Source organism: Lepisma saccharinum, chromosome 18 (assembly GCF_977018435.1).
Source record: "Lepisma saccharinum chromosome 18, izLepSacc3.1, whole genome shotgun sequence".
NCBI classification, from domain to species: Eukaryota; Metazoa; Arthropoda; class Insecta; order Zygentoma; family Lepismatidae; genus Lepisma; species Lepisma saccharinum.
Genome location: NC_139246.1, coordinates 59,322,052 through 59,346,784, shown reverse-complemented (window position 1 = coordinate 59,346,784; position 24,733 = coordinate 59,322,052). Strand labels below are relative to the sequence as shown.

The 24,733-nt window shown below is 37.6% G+C and overlaps 1 protein-coding gene across 3 annotated transcripts in view; it reads right to left on the bottom strand.

Moving 5' to 3' along the window:
• Positions 1 to 442: 442 nt before the first annotated feature.
• The window catches only part of LOC146002602 (uncharacterized), a 146,872-nt gene continuing 122,581 nt past the window's right edge, over positions 443 to 24,733 (bottom strand). The window contains exons 15-19 of one of the 3 annotated variants that reach the window (XM_083140560.1): positions 21,403 to 21,527; positions 18,469 to 18,656; positions 13,479 to 13,561; positions 9,302 to 9,521; positions 443 to 2,322 (exon numbers count right to left, since the gene is read on the bottom strand). In XM_083140560.1, coding sequence (XP_082996686.1) covers positions 1,642 to 2,322; positions 9,302 to 9,521; positions 13,479 to 13,561; positions 18,469 to 18,656; positions 21,403 to 21,527 — 1,297 coding nt within the window. In that variant the 3' untranslated portion in view covers positions 443 to 1,641. Of the gene's footprint in view, positions 2,323 to 9,301; positions 9,522 to 13,478; positions 13,565 to 18,468; positions 18,657 to 21,402; positions 21,528 to 24,733 lie in introns of all 3 variants that reach the window. The other 2 variants (XM_083140559.1, XM_083140561.1) reach the window with 2 other exon arrangements.

Genomic DNA, 24,733 nt, shown 5'->3' with positions numbered 1-24,733 from the left:
GTGGCGTGGTGCGTGTTAATGAACTGATTCATGGTAATCACCACATTAAGCAGAGGGAGATCTTCAGATATTCCATGCACGTCGCTTGAACAGTGAATCACATCAAGGATGACCTTGGGTTAAAAAAAAGTGTGTTTAAGTTTGGTTCATCATCAGCTGAAAAACGGTAGCAAAAATCATTTTTCTCTGACGGAATTCAGAAACTAGTGCGCTGATGGCGGAAGTTTATCGACGTTGGTGGGGACTACATTGAAAAGTGATGTTACCCTTTAGAAGAGGACATTTCAAACTTTCATTTGAATGTAAAATCATAAACTTCCTTCCCACAATAAAAACGTTACAGCCCAGGAAGCAACACTTCTTGAACAACCTATGTATTTGATGTAAAGGGAAATGCATTTCTGTGACCAAAAGCACTTTAATTACTGTACATTTCAATATCTCTTTCCCATGAAGGGGAACCACATGAGACCATGTGCTACAACAATGTTCAGTGTTAACAGAACAAATTCCATAGTTTTTGTTTCATGACTTTAATTTACATTTCTCTATTGCTTTATAAACATACAAAAAAAGTGCACAATCAAAACACACTGAAAATCAAGAAAAGTTGGTATTGAAAAAATAAATAAAAATGAAATAAATATTGCAGTCGGTAATAGGTGAAACTATTAAATGGGAACACTTCCAGCTTAGTTAATATTGCTTAAAAAAAAAACTTTGACCTGATCACATACACAAAACTTCCTCCTTAAAACTAAAATTTTCCTTAGTTTTTACTTTTGAAGTAGAAACTTTATTGTTTCTGCTATGATATTTCATCACATAATGAATTCTCCAAAAATTTAATTTGTCATGCTTATTTTCAGCAATATAACATGGAACATTTTTGACTTTAAAGTTCATTCATTCTACATTGATGTTTTACAGTATTTTCCTGAAGAAAACCAGCATTAGAAATCCAAGCTGACTGCATCTGCTATACATAATTTACGTGGTATGTTTGTAAACCTACTCCCCTTTGCATACATGTTAATTTGCAACATTTGAATACTTTATAATTATTATTTTTCAAATTTCGAAGTGCAGCATATTAATAGATTATTTAAAATCCTTATCTGTTTTTATCTATGTCCCAGCTTAAATAAAAAAGAATGAAATATGTGTGTATGTATATACCTACATATATATGAAAAACAAATTCTGGAATATATTATCAACTGAATATAGTGCACAAAAAGACTGTGATTAAAGCATTTGGAACAATAAACACAGAAACCAATATATAATTTGAAATTTATTTCAAATTCTAAACAAACAGCCTAATGAATGATGTGAAGAATGTCATGAAAAACTTAGCTGGACCAAAATTAAAAGTTTTACTTACTGTTGTTCAGAACATAGCACATTTCCGATGCATTTACACATTATAAAATTCATCATGAGGTGAAGTTATTACAAATGCCTCATCAATAGTTGGTTACAAACTATTTATTCTCTACGAATAATGTAACACAAAAGATCTGTTATTATACATTCTGCTATCAGAAAACAACCATACAAGTAAGTCATTCACATCAACACTGTTGATATAGTTATAACACTTACAATAACACACTGAGAGCATCAACACAAACAAGTTTATCTTTTTATTCTGGGTTTCTGTTCGCACCTTGGTTTCTTTTTCAGACTTGCACTCAATGATTCATCAAGCATTCTTTTCATCGTAGCTGCATCCTCAATGTGCACATTCTCCGAAATCAAAAACTCACCACTTCCAGTCTGCAATACAGCACAAGCATTTGAATTACCCATAATTTGATCCCTTTCACTTACAACCACCCCGCTTTGATCTTCGGAATAGGACACTTCCATGTCAGAATGTTCCATCATTGCTTCTTCATCAAACAATTCCTCATCACTTTCGTACTCTTCCTGGAGGCTCTTCAGGGACCCCGAAATCATGTTCTCAGAGGAATGGACAGCAACACTACCACTTTTCTTAGATGCAACAATCTCATTTGCACTAATCACTGTCTTGGAACTGCTTGTTGATGCTGTTGAAACATTTGCATTGGCTGTAGTGTTGCTAGCAGTGGCATTATTTGATACACCGGCCGTGGTAGACACACTGGCACCTGATAAAGATGAACTAGTGGGGCTTGAAAAAATAACTGGAAGTTTGCAATTTGGAATTAAGTTCTGCTCTTTCATAAGTTTGATAATGAGATTTCCAATGGCTTCTCTCTTCCCTTGCACTACCTCCTCAGGAAACCAACTTGTGATTGTTTTAATTGGCAATGTATAGTCCTTGATTGGATTCTAGAAGGAAAGACAGAGAGAAAAGTTGTGTTACTTGAAGTTTTTGATTGGCATGCAATCCTAATTGGATATTATCAATTAAGGTCTAGTTTACCTTTAACCTAACACTACATATACAATAAGTTCAAGGACAAACAAAATTAAATTCTGTGGTACAACGGTCCTTTAACCTTTTGGAATGCAAGGCCATTTTCACATGTAACCCCCTTCGTGCCCAAGCCGATTTTGAGCAAAATGCAGAGTTTCAATTAAATGAGTGTAGATCGGAGACTAATTGCCCTAGAGAGATGAGTGATATACCGTTGTACGCGGAATGAACCAGAGATTCAGACTATATGAAATTTATGCAAATTCAGCGTATACGTGGCGGTGGGGAGGGGGCTAACTCTCAAAATTCCAAAATTTTGGGGAAAAAAATTTGGTTCCCCCACCCCTCTCCTCAAGAAAAAAGTACATGACAGTGTCGACATGCACATGGAAATGATCGCTGACATGTAAGGAACACAAAAATATTTGCATTATTATCATATGACCAATGTAACTTGAGTTGTATCCCCAAAAGAAATGGTCGGCACGCCACTTATTCAAGCTTCAAAATGCAGCGGTACCTTGAAATGACTTTAGCTCAAGAGACTATTTGCCCTGGAGATATGAACGATGTACCATTGTACGCAGACTGAATCACAGATTCAGACGATATATAATTTATGCACATTCGGCGTACATATGGAGGGGAAAGAGGGGAAATCCCCTCAAAAATACTTTTCTTAAAAAAAATGGTGTTTCCCCCGCCCCCCGAAAAAAATGTCAAAATGCAAAATTTATGCAAATTTGGCATATATATGGAGGGGGAAGGGAGAAAACCCACAAAAATTATTTTAAAAAATTGTCACTTCACCCAAAAAATGTTCTCGCACTTGGGCACAAAACGTCACCTACGCACAACATTCACGGACGAAAAGCTAGAACGCAGTGAAAAATGAGTGCCAATTCTTGCAGCTGCTTGAAATTCTATTTTTAGACAATGTAGGGTAACCTCTGTCGCAACTTGTAGACACTTGTGCTAAAAAAAAACAAAGGTTTCCTTCAGCACGCTTCGAAATTCCATTCTCACAATGCAGATTCAACAACCAGTCTTCCCCCTCCCCCCACACCCCCTGTTTGCACCCTCACGGAAAACTTTCATTTTGACATCGGATACTGATAAACAAGCTTCCTTCGAATGCAGTTCACAGGCGGGAGTGAAAAGCATTGCTTTAGAACAACAAAGCCGGTCTTCCTTTGTCGGCAAAAATTTGACCTTGAAAAGAGACGCAAAAGAGAAGGCCCTTTTCCCACCTTTCCCCCTCCATTTTCATGAAGACAAAAAAAAATGCAAAAAAAAACATTTCTGTTAAATACATGTGTTAGGAACAATATTAAAAAAATCGAAATTCTAGCCAAAAATAGAAAAGTTATAACGTAAAAACTACGACCTTGACACAGCGTCTCGATCGAGATGCTTGGGACACAAAAGGTTAAGGGGCAGGGTCAGCCAAAAAGCATTTTGCTGAATGGCACATAGTTAAATCACAGGGTGGATAGATAAGCAGAAATGAAATCACTGACTTTTCCATACTTTTCAGGACAAAGTTTGCATACCTAGTCATCATTTCGACAAATGTGGACATGGCAAATGTCGACTGCAACATTCGACAAAAAAGCTCATGCATAAATGGATCCTAAAAGTTTGTCCAACAAAATGTCGTACCACGAAATCAGACAAAAGATAGGATTCATAAGGCTCCGTTGATGCGTGAGTTTCTTGTCTGGTGTCACAGTCCAAACGCATCCAACAAAATTCAAATCCATTCATGTGATTTTTGCCATGTGTTGCAGTGTGTCATTTTGTTGCAGTTCGACATTAGTCGGATGGTGATAAGAACTAACTAACTCTCCAGCCTTTTTAAACCCAAAGATTTATGGCTGCAGCAACACAGGTCTTGCATCTGTTCCTATCCTGACCAAGATCTATCCACTCTTTTCCATCCGTACAGATTTCCTTTACGCCCATCTCAACGTCGGATGGTGATACCTGACAAAAATTGCATACATAAATGGAGACTAAATGTTAGTAAAAAAAAATCATGCCAGGACATCCGACAAAATGCCATACTATAACATCAAGACAACCATCGGATGGTGACAGTGTGGTGGGTCCTCCCCTCCCCTTTTTTTACTGTTCCCATAGAGAATAAAAAAAATTCTATGTATTTTACAAGAGCCTAAAAGTCGAAGCCGAGACTTCGCAACAAGATTTCCCCTTATTCGTGCAGTGCTTCTTAGCAACTTCTTTAAGAGCAAACCCCTGGCAGATTCATTGCACCCCATCAACAGTTGAACAAAGAAACATTTGTCAATCAAGGCAAAATTCACCGACACTTCCCAGTTTTATCGCCACCCTGAATCAAGCCCAGTCAGCATTGTTTTCTAGCTTCAGTAACAGGAGCCAGCTCCCAACTGTCTTTATGATGTTGGTTGAAGACCGAAATGTTGGGAGCTCCCTCCGACCAGCGATTGAAACCGGGACTCCTTGCATCAAGGGGAAAAGTGATCTATCTGTAAGGTGTGACTGTCATTCTTAATAACATTCACAACTATATTGTAAGGATAAAAATCTTTGATAAGGGCATATCATAATCATTACTGCTTTTTTTTTAAAAAAAATGTAATATTATTATGATATAAATGAAGGGTGTTCCATATAGGATGACAAATTTGAATCGAGTGCTATTGTTTTGTTTCGAGATTGGCAGACCTGTTCTTACCAATGTTGGTATCTGTTGTCATGCCGATTAATGTAGCCTCAATTGTTTTGACACCTTTGTTGTGGTTACGATATGGAACAGTTTGATTGAGCAACGTGTTCTCAGTGTGATGACTAACACTTGACACAAGACAAATACCAGGAATGGCCGGTCATGTGATCTTACACCCTGTGATTTCTTCTGATGGGGATTTGTGAAATCACAGGTGTACGTACACCAAAAAAACATGAACCCTTTTGGAACTGAAAGCAGAAATCATACGGGTGATTGGAGGCATCGAGACAGACATCTGCGAGAGGGTTATCAATAATTTTGTGGAGTGTATAAATGCATGCAGACTCAGCAGGGGTGGACATATGCCTGACATTGTCTTTCATACGTAAATGGAAGATGTTACTGCTTACATATATGCGAAATATAACTATATTCATGACATTTTCCCTATTTTTATTGAATTTTCTAATTCAGCGTCATATATGGAACACCCTACATATACTCGAAAGTTGAATTCTGTCTTTTCGTTATTAGAAGAATTTATAGTAGGACTAGGTAATAATCAACATCTAATTAACAACTCGTTTGAACCAGTTTCCAAATTCAAATACTTAGGAGTAATATTAACAAGTGAAAATTATATTAAAGAGGAAATAAAAAGTAGGCTTAATTCAGGAAATGCATGTTACTTCTCTCTTCATAAACTTTTGTCTTCTCGTTTAATATCTAAGAAACTAAAAGTTAAAATATACAAAACAGTAATTTTGCCTGTACTATTATATGGGTGTGAAACTTCGTCCCTTACACTGAAAGAGGAACATAAATTGAGAGTATTTGAAAATAAGATCCTTAGGAAAATCTTTGGACCTAAAAGGGATGAGGAGACAGGTGAGTGGAGAAGGTTACATAATTTAGAACTACATAATTTGTATTCATGTCCAGATATTATTAGAATGATTAAATCAAGAAGACTTAGGTGGGCAGGCCATGTGGCACGAATGGGAGAGGAAAGAGGAGTTTACAGGATTCTTGTTGGGAAACCTGATGGTAAGAGACCTGTAGGAAGGCCAACACGAAGATGGAGGGAAAATGTTGAGATCGACCTAAAGGAAATCGGTAGGAATGGAAAAGAGTATATAGATCTTGCTCAAGATAGGGACAGATGGAAGGCCTGTGTTGCTGCAGCCATGAACTTTCGAGTTTAAGAAGGCTAGAGAGTTAGTTAGTATTTATAGTAGGACTAAGACGATACCACTTTGAACCGATGCTGATACTCTTACCAATTCCCACTGATACAGATACCGATATTTGAAAATTGCAATAAATAGAAGTTGTTTAAAATATTGATCAATAATACTGTATAAATATGTGGCTGCGGTGGCTCAGTTGGTAACGCATCTGACTACCATGCTAAAGGTCCCGGGTTCGATCCCCGGCCGGTTCAAATCCGGGAACTCTTCTAACGTTGGAAGTGACCCCGGTGCCCACCCAGCGTCGAATGACATGGGTATCTGGGGGAAACCCTGGGGGGTAAAGGCAGTGAGGAGTGTGATGCTGACACATCACCCCCACTCACGACCAGATCAAAAAGTGTGGGGCGTTACCCCCACACCACCTATACACCTTCATGGGGTGGTGCTAAGCACAGCACTTTACCGTTTTTTTTTATTACTGTATAAATATTCTTCTCCAATTATATGCATCAATTTACCAAGCAATTTGGTTTAGAATACCCACGAATTACATCAGAATATTAAAATGGATGTTATATAGCACAAAATTGGTGCAAAATAAATACAAAGTTTCAATTTTGCATAGTTTCCAAGATAATTAGACACTGTGAAACTGTCACGTGGCATTTTTGCAAACCCCTTGAAAGACGCAGAAAATTATCAGCCAGTATCAGTAAATCAATTACAACTGATACTTTCTGATTTGGATACAACTGCCGATACATCAGCATCAGTATCGGCTGAGCCCTAATTTATAGATTTTGTGTTCATTGCTAAACTAACAGCAATAAAGGGTAACCTATACAAAGGATTCGAACAAGTGTTCTCGGGTTACCAGGCAGGTTAAGTCAGCTAAGTTCAGGTACCCTGACAACACTTGTTCGAATCACATCACCAGAAAATCTGCAATTCCTATACACAAAGAATAATGTCCAATAATGACTGCATACTACTGGAGCGCATGCAACTAAATTACCTTTATCACACCATACTGGCAACTGAACCAGGTGTCAAACTGCATATCCTACTTACTCAACCGCACATTAGGTTTCATTGTGTGATCTACTTAATATTACACTAGTCAGTATGCTGGTTTGTTCCCAGAAGCATTGTATTACATGGAAGTGGACATAAACTCTGTATCTTTATGTTTAAACCTGACTTCACTCTTTATGTCTCAAAACCAGCATCATGCTGCAATGCGAGGTGTGGCTGAAAAATAACCAGACTGATGCTCGAACATTTTCATTGACCAAATTACACATTGGGCATGATATCTCCTTCGATATACTCTCCTTCTTGATCCCTACATTGCTCCATGCAAATGTTTTATTGTTGCAAACAGTGCTGCAAGTTATTATCTGAAAGACACTTCATGTGTTAAGCCACTTTTGTTTTTATTGCATCAACAGACTCTAACCAGGCACCTTTAAGTACAGATTTGGCATTTGGGAACACAGAGAAATCGCATAAGGACAGGTCCGGTAAATACAGCGCATGTTCCATCACTGGGATTTTGTGCTTAGTCAAAAAATACCTTGACAAACAGTGTATAGTCTTTAAAACCTCATTATAGTATACCTGGTTCACTGTCTGACCTTGAAGCACCCAATTAATACAGATGATCCCTCGGATATTGGAAAAAAAGATCATCATAGGTTTGAATTTTGACTTGCTCATTTGTATTTTCTTTTTTCATGGGGAAGTGGGTCTCTTCCAATGCACTGATTGTGGCTTAGTTTCAGAGTCATACTTAAAAACAAAGGTTTCGTCACAAATAATGACAATTTCTATGAATTACTTACGTGAAATTTAGAAGATTTCGTACTTCCGCATTGCACAATTTAATGGTTCGATCCTATTAATTTCGAAGATCCACTGTCTTCATTCACAAAAGGGTACGGCGTTTGAAGCGGAGATGAACGCGGTACCATCTCCGCTTCAAACGCCGTACCCTTTTGTGAATGAAGACAGTGGATCTTCGAAATTAATAGGATTGAACCATTAAATTGTGCAATGCGGAAGTGCGAAATCTTCTAAATTTCACGTAAGTAATTTTAAACCACGTTTACCACAACCATCATGAATTTCTATGAAGTTTTGGGTTTTCTCAATGTTTGCAATGATGTCAGCACAAATGTTCATTCGATGCTCAGGAGTGAGGAGTGTTGATACCACCTTGACACACCCTTCTTTCATCCAAAGATCCCCATGCAAAACCTAACCCTTTTTTTTTTTTCCACGTCTGCTAATTCAGCAATTGCCAAAATGCTGAGGTGAGGATCTCCTCTAACAATCTCGCCACTTTTTCGATATTCTCCGCTTTTCTTAAAGTGCAATGGCCGCCAGGACATGAATCATCTCCGAGGTCTTCCCTTCCCTCTTCAAATTTCTTACACCATAAAATTTTCTCAACAAATTGTATGTTTCAGTAGACAATTTTCCACGTTTTGTGAGCAATTTCACATTGATGCATTGTTCGATGTTAGTGCTCAATATCTCTCTGATGGAGCTCTGGTTCATGATCTGCTTTTTGCAAAGGCTACAGCTGAACTGTTCACCGCAGGTGAGTGAAAGAACACATGTTAATGCACTACAAACACATACTTCTTGGTTAAACAAAAGTCTGTAACAAATACCTGGTTATTTTCTAGTCACACCTCACATATACATATATAGTGAAAAATCAATTTTACGTTTTTCAGGGGACCAAATTGAAAGAACTTAAAATGTGGGAAAATGTAAAATCGAGGAAAAATTTCCATCATTCTGCTATGTTGGTTCCATCAAGATTGAATGTGCAATGCAAGAAAATGTAAAATCCGGGAACGTAAAATCAGGATTTCACTATATCTGTTTACACACTGAAAATAATAGTGACCAGTATTAATCTTTGTTGGCTATTAACATATTATGTAGGTCAAAATAGTAAATAAATACAGTTACCTCAAAAAAGCTCTCCACATACTGAAGAACATAAACTCCACAGTCAACAAAATTGTTTTGTTGAGGAACTTTGGGAATGGCCCCTCTAATAGTATCTTTGTTGAATTCTCGATCCTTCCCCATCTTAGTCTTATATTCAATCTTCAAGTAGTCTCGCAATGTGGCTACTACTTTGGATCTACTGGTACCAGCTAATGAGTCAAAGATCAGAATGCATGGCCTACAAGAAAGAAAGGAGAAAACAATCAAGCGGGGCAAACTTATAGCATTTAAGTCATAAAAACCAAAAGATAGGTTGGTAAATTTTCATTTGCTTAATGCACATGGGTTTGAGAAGGTTTCAATTAAATACATACATAACTAACTCTCATCCAAGGTTGTTACAGTGTGATTTTATTCTACTTCAATACTGAAACACCATTGCTTCTATCTCAGAAAAACATTCAAGATTTAATTACATTACACTAACTTATCCAGATATGGATATCGAAGATTAAAACATATGGTAAAAGGAACAGAAGCAAGAGCTATAAATCCAACACTTGAGTTTGTTCAAAAATTGAAATAAATAAAAGTATTCTCATTGTGCACACCTAATAGCCTTAACAAGACCACTCGGTAACTTCCCAACCAACCCTATCTCCACCTCTAATCTCCATTCCCAACCCACCTCCTCCCCCTTCCTCACATTGCAACTCCCACAAGCCAACACACCCTACTACTCTCAGTGTTGGACAAGCCTGGCGAGAAAAACAACTTTTTTCTGTATCAACTATATCTTAGATCTTAACCTGGCAACTTTGCAAGTTGAATACTCCCTTCTGTTTCTGCCATCTATTTGTCTACATCTGAAGATGCAGCTTTTTACCAGTGTTTCATATTTCCTTCTTACTTGCTATTTGATTGCAAGTAGCACACTACTAGTAGCAGCACTACTGTAGGTAGCTACACAATTTGTAGTTATATCTGTAGCTTTTGCTATAAAATTCACTACAGCTACATTTCTTCTCGGTGTTAGAAGTTAAATTTTGTTTGTGGTGCAATGGTGTTTAGTCATTGCCTTCTGCTATAGTATTATGTCTTTCCACTTCTTCTAAGATAGTGAAATTTGCACAATTGATTTGACTGCTAAGATAGTGAAATTTGCACAATTGATTTGGCTGCTAAGATAGTGAAATTGGCACAATTGATTCGACTGTAGAAGCACTTCCACTACATGGATATATTCTCACCCCCAAAGTCATCTTATTTTCAGGGTATGTGTCTAAATATTTCACTTGTCCAAAACATATGTTTCTTGTTAGTCTGTGTTCACTCTTTACTTAAGGAATGGAAATAAACTTTCACAGATTATTCCACCCAAAGTTTGTGAATGGCACACTGGAAATGCTTCACAGGGTGTTTACCAAAATAACAAATCCAAATATTGAGCTTTTCATGATTCTTTTCATTTTCTTTAACCTTCATTTAACCTTAGGCAAACTTAGAAATTAGCAATTAAGGAAATAAATATTTGTGTAATGAAAAACTCCTACCAAAAGGTGTTATGATGAAAACTGAAGCTGTATTTAACAAGAGAATTAGACTTGCAAAGGGTAAAAGGTAAAGTGCTCCCCTGTGCATAGCATCATGCCATGAAGGCGTATAGGGGTGTGGGGGTAACGCCCCACACTTTCTTGATCCGGTCATGAGTGGGGGTGATGTGATCAGCATCATGCCCCTGAGTTAGACTTGCTGTGTTTATTAATGCATCCTGGATTGTATTTGGCAGACCAGCAAGGTTCTGTCGTCTGGGCTCGCAGCCAGTATAATCTTATGTGGGGCTCGTGATGTCAGCCTTACATATTTGTGATTGTCCCTTCATCCATCTTATCTTACCATTCATCCTCATCTTCTTGATTAGCCAAAGGGACAGAAAAGTGAAGTAAAATAAACTAAATTAATGAGTCATTGTGATAGCAAAAATTTTGACCACAAGTATAATTTCTTGACTTTTTATTGACTTCTTAATCTACTTGATGATTTCTTTTTTTTTTCACTTTTATGACTTTCTTGACTGGCAGACAACCTGCTTCAGCAGTAAACAATGATGTACATGATGCTACCACTATGCCATCGGGGAGGCCCCAAGTAATGGCAAAAGACGAAAGCGGAAATGGCTCTTGCCTGGAATAGAAGCTTTTATCTTTTGTGTTTGTTGCACCTTCAATGTAAATACAATGGTGATAGGTACAGGCACATATTTTTGGTAAATAAAAAGGCAAAATTTCGGTACAAAAACTGAGTCAATTTCGGGTTCAAAAGCGGTAAATAAAATAAAATATCGGTGTTATAGCGGTGAAAAAATGGATGAAAAGTGGTATATAAAAAGACATATTGGTTTTAAAATTGTGAAAATAATACTAAATTTGATATAAAAACTACACTTATTCCACAGAATTAACATTTCACTTCTAATAGCACATTTATGTAGTTATCAGAGTATTAAGTTTATTTCTGTGTAAAGGAGTCCATTTTTGCTTCTCCAATATTAACAGCAGAATTAATCAATTTTCCGGGAATTGCATAACTCTCAGGATAATTCGGCCTCGGAAGGTGTCGTGTCGGTGAATAAACCCTGAATTTCGTGTTTAAGAGTTAATTTCGCTTTTTGCAGTTCATTTCGCATTATTTCGTGACAAAATATGGTCACAAAATGCACCTCACACCTTTCAAAAACATGAAAAATTAACACTACAATGTGTTTTTTCAAATTTCCTTTTTTTCGTCAAAAACGAAATATGCATGCCCCTAGTGATAGGTATAATGGGCATTACTGAGTGCATTCAATATTCAAAGCGAGATCTCTGAAAGGCAGGCAGTTTTGGAAAAATGTATAGTGGCGAACTAAAATTTTTAAATTTGCATATTTGCGTCAATAAGATGCACCCCTTTCTTGTACACATTTTTGAGGAAAAAGCTTTCTCACTGAATATTATAATTAATTTATAGTATTTCCAATATAAAGTAACATGTAGGTATACCATAAAAATGCATGACTGGTAGTGTAATTGACAAATAAACTATTTTCCACATTTTCCTCTTTTGAAATCCAGGCATCAAGATTATTCAAGGGCACCAAGTACCTGAGTAAATATCAGGGATGGGCCGATATGAAATTTAGGCCTATTCTGATAAAGTTCCGATATAAAATTTACTGATAATGATAACCCTTTATTCTACCAATCCGAAATAATATTCCAAATGATGGTTGAAGATCCTGAATGGTTCATTGACTTCCTTAATAAATGTGTTTTTCCAAATGACTGCAATGCAAAAGAAGTTGCATATTTAGACATTTACTTTTTTTTAAAGTTCAGCATGGAGATTATCCACAAAAATTACAACAAAACGACACAATTGTGCACTAAATTATAAGATATTTATAGATATATCGGATTGGTAAAATAATCAGTGATTTTTAAATTTTAAAAAAATATTTTAAAGCTGCGACTAAATGAGAATAGAGTGAATTGAATTGTGTTTAATAAGCCCCATTAATGAAAAAAAAATCAATTTTCTCTGTAAATCAAACAACTTCACACCTGCACATGAGAAAGATTTTAGAAGGATGAATTTGCAGCTTGTTCAATGCACACGCATCATCTGCTTGGTGTCAAAACAATCGCTTGAACCTGTTTCTCGGGGCTACATGTTCTGAAAGTGAAATAATGGATTCGAGCAAGAGTGTGTCATATTTCCTCACATTATTAATGGGACTTCTGTTTTAGTACAACATTCCCAGTATATCTACACATTGTTAATATCATTTAATTTGTAACACATTTGAAGTTCAATTATTTTGGTGATTGTTTTTCTATTTTCTTATATTATATTGCCACTGAAAACCTGCTTGCTTTTGTATGTCAATTTCTAATTTTTAAACGAATTCAACAAAGCACAACAATTTAGAACACATACCTAAATGTATGTCATACCTAACAAACTACAGTGGAACCTCGATTTTAAGTTTTTCAGGGGACCAAGATGAAAAAACTTAAAATGTGGGAAAATGTAAAACTAAGGAAAATTTCTTAACAATTTGCTATGTTGGGACCATCAAGGTTGAATGTATAGTGCGGGAAAATGCAAAATCAGGGTTCCACTGCACATGGAAAACATACAATCTGTTACTCACTGCTTAATAGGTTCACGTTTACCAATATCTTTTTGTACTTTCTCTGGCTGCTTCTTTATCAGTTTCTCTTCAGCTGGAGGTTCCTGCTAATGAAAGAAAATTATTTTAGTTAAAATACCTACTGTGCACTATATTTATGTCAGTACTGCAAGTATGGTACATCACAAAAGTATATTAATCAAGCACTAAATCTAGGATATTCTGTTGCTGTTTCATGGTACTACAATCTTGGTTGGTCTTTAGTCCTGACAATCTGTATTTTCTCACCATCTTTCTACGCTCGTAGTTTTCAAATCCTCCTCCAAATTTTGCATCCTTGTTTTTCTCAGCCTCTCAAGTCATACAGACCGGCCAAAGGAGACAAACTAGCTGGAAAAGACGATTCTAAATGTGAGGGGAAGCAGGTAGAAGCACTCGTGAACTACCCTGTGGTATTTCGCTTGTTGTGTTGTGTTACAATTCGTAACAAAAAGTTTCGAAGTGGAATAAAGAGAACTGACTTTTTGTTCCCTGTTGCATATTTTACAAAAGGCCCTCATGTTAATAAGACAATGACAGAAACCATTCAGTTACTACATTTTCTTTTATTTCTTATATTTATAACACTATCCTGATTAAGTACAATATCTAACTGTACACAGTAGGTGTACAATTGTGCTAATTATAATATTTACTAAGGAGATCAATTGAATTGAATGATTAAAATAAAGTTAATTGTTTTTCAAACAAGTTTATCTACTTTGTGGCATTATGAATACTTTTCTGATATGTTCTGTTTGCTGATATAGTATATGTATGGCTTTATTTAGTTCTGAGCCCTTACATAATTGGCAAACATCTCTCTCTCTACGTATTTTGCCGGTGTTTGAAACTTCATTGTTGTTTCCACAGCAGATGAGATTCATGAACCCAGTTCCTGCCCAAAATGCACTCACTGCCATCACCCCTTTCTTGCCCCTGAACACATCCAGTTGGCGCATACGCACTTCCATACATGGTCTCGGCTAAGGCATGCAGACAGTATTTTTGTGAATTAGAATAGTGGGTTTACTAATGCAAATGCCAATACTTCCACCAGAACTAAATTCTGTGCTCAAACACCCTTTTGATAATCATGGCTTGACAAGCAGTGCATAGAGTCTCCTCACTATATCTTTCAAGTCGCATCCCAGCTGTACTCAGATTGTTGGGTTAACATCGAAATATTGAAGAGTCTGCCAGGAAGCGAACCTGAGACTGCTCCTACCACAGGCAAGTGCATTAACCATTTGGCTAATTGGGGGAGGTCAAGATTTATAACTATGTAAAGTAATTTTAAATTGCTGACATATTCAAGTATTGACATCAATATCTGTATCAGTGGAAAGTTGAAGAAAAACATGAAACTTCCAATTCATATTCACTCATCTAATATATAAAAATGGATATCTCTGTGTGTGTGTTTTTTTTCCGGCCTAACTCTCGAACACCTGGAGCGATTTCAACCAAACTTGGAACACATATCACTTGAAATCTCGAAAGAAATACTGTGGGGGTAAGACACCCTTGGCACACCTAGGGGTGGGGGTGGGAGGGGGTGACATGCAAAAATAATCAAAAACCACCGATATTAGTGGAATCCATAGTTTTTGGGGTCGCTAAGATGAATAGTAACACTTCCAATGCCGTTCAATTTATTTATTCTTGCTCTTGGAGGTGGAACTAAATATGATGTTCATAAATTGTTGTTAAATTTATATTATAGTAAATTTGATATTACTTTATAATTTGTATACTGTACATATACTTTTAAATACCTGTAAATAAAATTAGTTACATTTTACATTTTACACTATAGTTAGAATTTATTAAACACCCAGGCAATGCCAGGTAATCAGCTACTTATGAATAAAACACAATACTGGGTAAACAAGAACACTGGAATTATGATAAGATATTAAAAAGTAGCTTCAATTATCTTTACATTAACATTAACATTAACATTTTCATATGAATGGGTTTACTTAATAGTTAGTACATAACAGCTGATACTGGTATACCAGTAGTATCTGTAAGGGCAAGAATGATTGATAATTTCCAAAATATATCAGTATTTTTTGACACTTCATCAGTATCAATTGAAATTTGACATTAGCCCATTCGTAATCAGCAACCCTCTGGCTGATAGTAATCCAGGTATACTCCACACCAAAACTTTAAAATCACTCTCCACAAAACATGTAGTCTACTTTCTAATAAAGAAAAAAATATTTTATTTAACCAATCATGAAAGCTTCAATCTAGACTGGTGTAATATTTATTCACAGCGAGTAAAATGTTGTAACATTAAGTACAAGCAAATTTCTTCCTATTTCTATAATATTCTATAATATTGCTTAATTTTTTCATACTGACAATGTTGTTGTTCTCATTAAATTGTGTGTAAATTAGTAGAATGGTCTCTTACATGCTGGAGAAATCAATTTATGTAGGTCGACTTATTTAGATCTGCAGGCATCATGAAGTCCGTATTACCACCACTGCATATATCAGAAGATTTCCTTCGTTTTACTTGTTTATCTGGCAATAAACACTTGCATTTACACAATTATTTAGACCGTTTCATTCTTAACAAGATGAGTAACAACCTGGCATTATATTTTTGGTTACCTCACAAACAGTATTTGAAACAGTCAAAAATATTGTGTAAAAATAAGTGTTACTGTATTTATGCGTGTATAATGCACACCCTGATTTTGATATGAAAAAGTGACTAAACAATGATATCTCGCATATAGTGTGCAGCACACTTCAGCTTCAACAAAAAATATCTTAGTTGAAGGTCATAAAGCTGTTGCTATGTCGATCAAGAGCGAAACACATCATGCTTATGTAATGAGTAATATCTTGCTGTGTGGACCATGATGGTATATTGTCCTGTGTATACAATGAACCACCAATCCACATAGCACCTCTCCTCCCCCCTTTTCCTATGTTTAACATCCCAAGCCTCTCACTTTTGTAACTATCTTGTTTGTTCTGTAGACTAACTAGTGAGCCTAACTTTGATATAATATGCAATTCCCATATTACATTATATGAGGTGCTCAGGAATCGCTAGCATGTGTTCATGACAGTTCCTAATCTGCACATGATTTCTGAGCAAGGTATTTTCCATTATTTCTCACATGAAAAATACTAAATATTCAGCTCCTGCATGATGGGAGGTGCACATTCGATCAACACCAAAATGGTATTATTTTACTTGTTGATGCAAAACGTCCTAATAGAAGATGAAAAACATAGCAGAAGCAATTTTTAATTAAGTTGTTCACCATATTTTCCTGCAAACGATGACAAACTCATGAGCATAATTTTGATTTATGCCTGACATTGTGATACATAACGTGTTGCACACAGTGCCCATGAGTAGCTAGTACCCTTGACAGTTTCTAACCTGAACATGGTTTTTGAGGAGGCTACATTTTTTCTATTATTTCTTGCGAGACAAATCCTAATGATTTGGCCCCCCTGTGACAGGAAGTGTCCACTTGATTGCCAGCAGAATGGCGCCGCTTTGCTCGATGATGCAAAACATTTCGATAGAAGGTAAAAAAAAAACACTACACGAGTCATTTTTAATGAAGTTATTTACGATATTGTCCTGTAAACATTGGCAAACTCGTACGCGTAATTTGTATTTATGACTGTTGATATATACGTGAGAAATACCAGTGAAAACATGTGTTTTCATGTTAGCTGTGCCTCGGTTTTATGTTTATCATGGAACCAAGAAGAAAGAATATAAATTCTGGAAAATGAAAAATCTTGGTTCCATTGTACATATATTATTTAAATAACACAAGAATAGAAAGAGAAAAAGTGCCAGAAGGGCAGATAAACAAAAATATGTTAGGTACAAGACAGTAAATACTTATCACAAATGAAAAATTTATCCTATATTTTGCGATCGAGCCACATGATCACGGATTACACACACAGGCTATTGAAGATGCCATCAGTACATCGCAGTGTAGCCAGAAAGAAGAGATAGTTGAGGGGCTTTGATGAAAAGACGCTTATGCCAGTGTTTTCTGCATTTTGGTTGTGGGTGGGTTTTGGGAGGGTAGGGAAGGGGGTGGAGACATTTATTGGGTGGCTCGGTTGAGTCCAGAGGAGGGGGGGGGGTACAGTGGCATGTATGCTTGATATGTAGGCCCTTTCCCACTGCCTGTAGGAAGAGGTGTCTGTGCATAGGTGTAATACGTGGATAATGGCCACAGGGAAACAGTTGCTAAAGGTGGTGTTATGGCTGTTGCTGTGGGTGGAGACAGTGAGGTCGTAGTTTTGGGTGGAAGAACAGTGGTTATTGATTCTGAGGTTGAGATTTTGCCAAGGTAGAAGTTACCACAGATTTGGCAGATGAGGTTGGAGGAGTAGGTGTCCTTCGGGTCAAGGGTGAATTCACCAGCAGCAGTAGGAATCTGGAGGGTGGTGGAGATAATAACAGTCTTACACCTAGGTTTCTTGCACCTGTGGGCTGGGGAGTGTGGTTGGTGTACTTACAACAGGGAAGGTTGGTATTGGATTGTTTGGTGCAGTTGTGGGATGTGGCTCTGGTGATTTGTTTGTTGATGAGGGTGGAGGCATAGACACAGTTGATTAGGGCTTCGTGTAGGCATAGGTTTTAGTTTTGGCAGGATGAGGGGTATGAGTTGAGGGGTTGGCCTCTGAGAGCTAGGGAGAGCGGGATGGCTTTTTTGGTGTGTTATTTAAATAAATCATGCAAACACAAGGTCTAAGCCCTGCTTCAATCAAAAACCATTTGAAGTCCTATATTTATTTTAACACTAAATGAATCATTTGGATTTCTCATTATGTGTTTGCCTTTTGTTATTGCATTGGTAAACTTTATATGAGCATCAGGAAAAATATAATTTCATAAATCTCTAATATACGATCAACCATGAATCTGATGGTGTATGTATTTGCATTACGCTTATTGACTTACTTCTTCTTCCTCGTCACTCGATGTTTCCATTTCTTCTTCATCTCCTTCAGCTTCATCACGATCTGAATAGTCATCTAATTTATCATCCAATGTAATTAGGTTAGTTGTACTTTGAACTGGAGTGATGGTTGTTGACCCAATTTGAATAGAATTAGTAACTGCTCCAACTCCAGACTCATTTGCAGCATCTGTTAAGAAAGAACGAATATTTCAATAATTCATCAGTTCCTGTATCGTAAGCACCAGAAATCAAAGGCACAGATACACACATGGTCCGGACCGAAACATTTTCCCGAATGAAAATCGACAGGTCGGTATTCAGCCAGAGCTCCCCTCCTGGCAGTTAGACCAGACCAAGGACAGTGGGTTATGAAAAAAGCAGACCACTATGACTAATCCCATGCCCACACACAAATACCCACAAACCCAACCTAAGTGCAAGGGCCATTAGGTTAATATCAGAAAAGGCTTGTGAGAGCTATTTCCCAAAGGCTGATACTTTCCCCCAATTAGCATCATGGGTAATGCTTACAAATAATTTGCTACATCCATGGGAATCATTTGCTACATCCATGGGAGTGATAGAAATGCTTTATTTATTATGAAGTACGATAACAACTTTCATGCAGACAGTAAACATCTTCAATACAAAAAAACCATGAGCTCCAAATCATATATTTGCTAAATCCCTTATTATTATTAAATATAAAAGATAACATTTGTGCATAGGTAAAATAATGCCTAACTTATGAAAAGTACACTCATTTTTAATTATCTGGCATAAATAAGCCAGAAAAGTTGAAAAAACACCTTTGTTTACATTTTTCAACCGCCTGATAACTCTGCCATCTGGTGGAAGGAATTGGAACCTCCACAGACAAGGAAAAGCCACATGTGACCTCGGCTAGCCAATGAGATGCTTCCAAGGCTGGGACGTCACACAGGAGGCAGTCAGGTGACCTATTATGTTTTGAGCTTGGTGTTCAAGCTCACTTGTGTTTGTTAGCTGCCAGAGAGCAGGTCAGGTGTGGTGTTGCTGGCCAAAACCCGTGTGGGCCGTGAACAATGAACTTACACTGAAAATAGACATCCAAGGCCCATATAAGTTAAATATGAACCTGAGTGGGTGTTATCGCACAGGATATGGTAGCCAAGACCTCTTTTAAGGTTCTGAGTGCAATTTACACCAATGTGCCAAAATCTGTGTTGCATACCCAAAGTGGGAAATCCAGACCACATGGTTGGCAAGAAGGAGTCATAGGAACACCCATGAAGAATCCATGAGCATCTATGGTTATATCCAGCAATCCTTCCACGAAAAGCCTGGAAAGTGCATCCATCATTCCCCAAAGTCATTATTACCTCAAGGAAGCAGGAATTATCCATTATCTTGTCTTGCGTGCCCCATAAATTGCCAGGTGTCGGGATGCGGCTTGTGGTTGTGTGGCCACCAGGTATGAAACGTATTGTGTAAAATTGGCTGATCTGTAAGTACCAAATCCTTTGTATATCTATTTTTGTGTCCTTTGTGTAACAGTGAAGATGCCCATGTTTGGTGGTGGCCATGCCACAGGTTATGTTCTTTATTGAATAAATGTGTTGTTTAAATGTGATTGACCTGATATCATTGACGTGAACCGTAAGTCTACTAAAGCCTCCTCTATCTACAGTTTTTAGATTTTAGACTAAAGTTCATCTGTTGGTTAACAGGTCACCCAAGGGATACCTGTTATTGTACACGGAACACCACATGTAGCATAGGATCTACGTGTGGCAGCGTAAAGCGTTGCTCTCTTTTTGAATAAGTGTTTTTATTCTTGGTTGATTTAGTATACTTCACCAAAACCTCCCCATAACAGAGTTGCTGAATCTCGAAGAGCAGAATCAATAATCTTAATAGCAAAACATTAACATTCATTCAAAAGTAAATACATAAGTAATAAAAGTTAAACCCTTATACCACATATCTGTGTCAAGGAAGAAGTTGTGTTAAAATAGCAATAGTCCCCACCATTTCTTACTGTCTGCATGAAAGTCCAGATATTAGTAGAATAATTAAATCAAGAAGACTTAGGTGGGCAGGCCATGTGGCACGAATGGGAGAGGAAAGAGGAGTTTACAGGATTCTTGTTGGGAAACCTGATGGTAAGAGACCTGTAGGAAGGCCAACACGAAGATGGAGGGACAACGTTGAGATGGACCTAAGGGAAATCGGTAGGGATGGAAAAGAGTATATAGATCTTGCTCAAGATAGGGAAAGATGGAAGGCCTGTGTTGCTGCAGCCATGAACCTTCGGGTTTAAGAAGGCTAGAGAGTGAGTTAGTTAGTTATAGTCCCCACCAGCATTTAAACCACAAAAAACTAACAGAGCCTTGATTTACAAATGGGGTATTTATTTATATAGCTACCATTTAATTTAGAAATATTTTTTTTGCAAACACACAATATTGGTGCAAATTAAATATGATTATGAATTTTGCATAATTTACAAATTATTCTAATATGCAAAGTGACATGCACCATTTTTGTACTCTGCAAAATACTTGTAAAGTCTGGAAAAGTGCCAGAAGGTATCACTATCAGCTTAATTCTAGCTACAAATATTGAAAACCTCCTGGGAACATAAGCAATTCTGAATTAACAGTAAGTCAAATTATTTTCCATTCAACTAACAATGACTTTACACAATCATTCACATGTATCTTCTGAAATATCATATTTCCAGGTTTGATCAATTCCTGCTTATATCTTTTAGTTCCACAAAAAACATCGGATCAAAAATTCACTGTATATAGCATGCAGTTTCAAGTTAAGATATTGTATATTAAGAAAGTAGGAAAAAAGTAATTGTGAAAAAATCTACTTTGAAAATATGTAAGTGTGCAAATCATTATCCCTCCTCCACCCTCCCAGATACGGACACAAATACAAACCTTTTTTCTTCTTTCCAGGTCGTTTTGCTTTGTTAGAAATGGGTGGTGTGAATGGAGAATCATCACTAAATCGCAGACAACCTTGCAAGCCAGGAAAGCATATAATAGCCAGAAACCAGTGGGCACTGCAAAGATAAATTTGAAACTGAATATAGGTATTCATGCAAAATGCAACTGTAAATTACCAAAATAGATACACCTTGTGGTTGAGAACCACCTAATTATCAATGTGTAGTGTTATTATTGTTATGTTTTAGAGCAATAACTGCATCCTTGACCTACCATACATTTCCCCACCAACTTCAATTACAATACAGAGGTTGTTCGCTTTAAATCCGACCATTTTCGATTCGGTGCTGCCACCTGGCATATCATGCTGGAACTATGGGTCTGCTGGCGGGAGCAGTGTTGTGTCTGACCTTGTAGGTGCATGAGTGTTGGTAGTGAATGTTATCAAATGGCACCAAAAATCAGCCGGTATTGGGAGGGTTACGTAATGACCCTTTTCCATGCTAAGTTTTCATACATACGCATTGTGAAACCGTGTCGGGAGAATTGGTTAACACTCGGGGTGACTACTGCGAAAGCTATTGTGGCCCGTTACACACAACATGTTCTCCTTGCAAAACATTCACTCACGAAAACCACCAGGAGAAGGGCTGCAAGCAAAGTGTTACCCGTAGTGCGAAGGGGGATCCGTTGATTGGCGTCCCCCGACTCAACATGATATGGCCCACAGATTTCACCTCACACCGTCAACTGTGAACAAAACAATTCGCAAGTGCCTCAGGTTGAAGTTTGTGCAGAAGGCCCGTGTACACCACCTTCTACCACTCACATTGCCGAACGTAAAACGAACTGCAGGAAACTGTATGAAAAGTACCTGGTGGGTTCCAAACGGAAGAAAGTTGTCACAATGGATGAATCATATGTCCATCTCACTGCTGGTGGTCACATTCGGGCGATCACATACCGTGAAATTGACGGCAAGGGGCGCAGCGCAACTTTGTTCGTCAGTGCAGGGAACGTTTCCCTCGTGGCTTTATGGTTGTGACGGGATTCAGATATGAGGGTAAGTTGATGATACCCAAGGTGGACAAAAACGTGAAGGTGAATGCCAGATACTTCCAAGACTCCATTCTGACACCTATCTAACTTCCAAGACTCCATTCTGACACCTATCTATCGGAGAGACATCCCACAATTGTATGGAATGGATGCGAACCAGGTGATGATCCATATGGACAAGGCTTCGAGTCATACTGCCAGAACATCACGTTTTTATCAGGAAATGGCAGAGGAATTAGGAATTTGTGTCCTTCCCTTTGAAGACATTCCTGTGAAAAGCCCAGATGCCAGTCCAATGGATTTTTGCGCATTTGGACTGTTGAAACAACATCTTCAACATTGCCGCCCGCGCACCCTGGATGGTCTATGTAAAGCTTGCAGGGAGGAGTGGGACAGAATTCCCATGTCTGTCCTGCGCCGGAGCTTGTTGCAATGGAAACTGCGATGCCGGGTGATAGTCCACAATGCTGGGGGTCCAATAGAACATCATCGGTGGTGGCGGCGCGATATCCCTTAAGGTGAGTACCCATCAAAAATGGTCGGATATAAAGCGAACAACCTTCTGTATATCATTTTAGATGGTAAGGTGGTCAAAGTGGCCACTCAATTTTTAATAAAATTTCCAAGAAATTTGATGGAGATTTTTCATTTATTTAAATTTGTTTGGAAGTTGTACTTCTTCAAATTATGCACATACAGGTTAAAGTTTGAAATCCAATATCTCAGTAAAGTGACGAAACAGAAAATATACCGATTCTGATGTACTTACTGATAGTATTTTGAACCCATACGATTCAGATATTCAACCGATTCCGGTACATAAGCTTATTCAATATGTAAGGGTCAGTCAGTAGAAAGCTGACCAACTCATATATCTCAACATGCAGATGTTGCAGCTCTACGAAACTCATGCCACTGGAAGGTAGGTTCCATTGTCACCCGGTAGATGGCAGTCCCGCTGCAGGCTTGTGTGAAGCAGTGCGAGTGTGAGCCGTGTGAAGTGCAGACATGCAGGGACTTGCCATCTGGCATATGATGGAGTCAATAAGGACGAGCAGCGAGCAGTCGTGCGCTCCACTGTCAATCCTGTTGAATAAAGTTATTCACAAGTTGAATGAGGATATTATTTGCGACAGTGACAGATGATCCACATCGTGGATCGTTCTGCAAAGACGTTTTTCCTTCCTTGTGTAGTAGCGCATTTCACCACCAGGAAACGCACGACTGCTTGCTGCTCTTCCTTACTGGTCTCCATATGCCGGACAGTAAGTCCCTGCACGTCTTTACTTCACATGGATTACTTGCACTGCTTCACACAAGTCTATGACATGACTGCCATCTACTGGGTGACAACTGAACCCAGTGGCAGGAGTTTCGTGGAGCAGGGATATCTACACGTCCAGATATACAAGGTGCCCCGTTTTCACTGACTGACCCTTATAAATGGAGAGTTATTTTCAGCATGACAAATATATATTTGCTAAATACATTTCTGGTTGCATGTTATATATACATTTCTAAGAGACTTAACTAGTACAGAACAAGTTATTTGCATATTTGAGAAGCACATGAATTCAAGGAGCAAAATTCAATTTCAATAAAGAAAAAATAAGTGTTTTAAGCACCTATTTCTTCTTTTGTTGCAGATCTGCCAACCAGCAACACTGAATACTCTATTTCACTAAATACTCATGCAGCAGGTTTGGCCAAGTATTTTCCAGCCACTTTTTTCAGGTTTGAGTTCTCATTCTTCGAATTCCAGTATAGAAATGGATCCTCATCATGTGAAATAGTTGCTTCAACAATGCAGTGATCTATTTCAGTTGTAACAGGTGGATCTTCTGCAGGTTTTGTCACAAAAGGTCCACAAAGTTAGCCCAGGTCCAGTTAGTACACTGATGTTTGTTGGCGTTCTCTTACTTATGCTATAAACACATGTATAATGTGCACCCTGATTTTAATATGGAAAAGCAACAAAAAATTACATCTTGCAGCACAATTCAGGTTCAATAAAGTCTTTCCTAGAGTTCAAATAGCTGTTGCTAAGTAGATCAAGAGGGAAGCTCATCATTCCTGCATATGGATCAAGATGGAATATAGTCCTTTGTATATAATGAGTAGGGAACGGAACTTTATGTGCTAAAAAGCTCAGAAATATTTATTTTTTATGTGTCATAAATGTTGAAAATATGTGATAAAAACAGGAAAATATGTGACAAAAAACATTTGGTAACAAAAACAAAATATTACATGCATTTTAAAC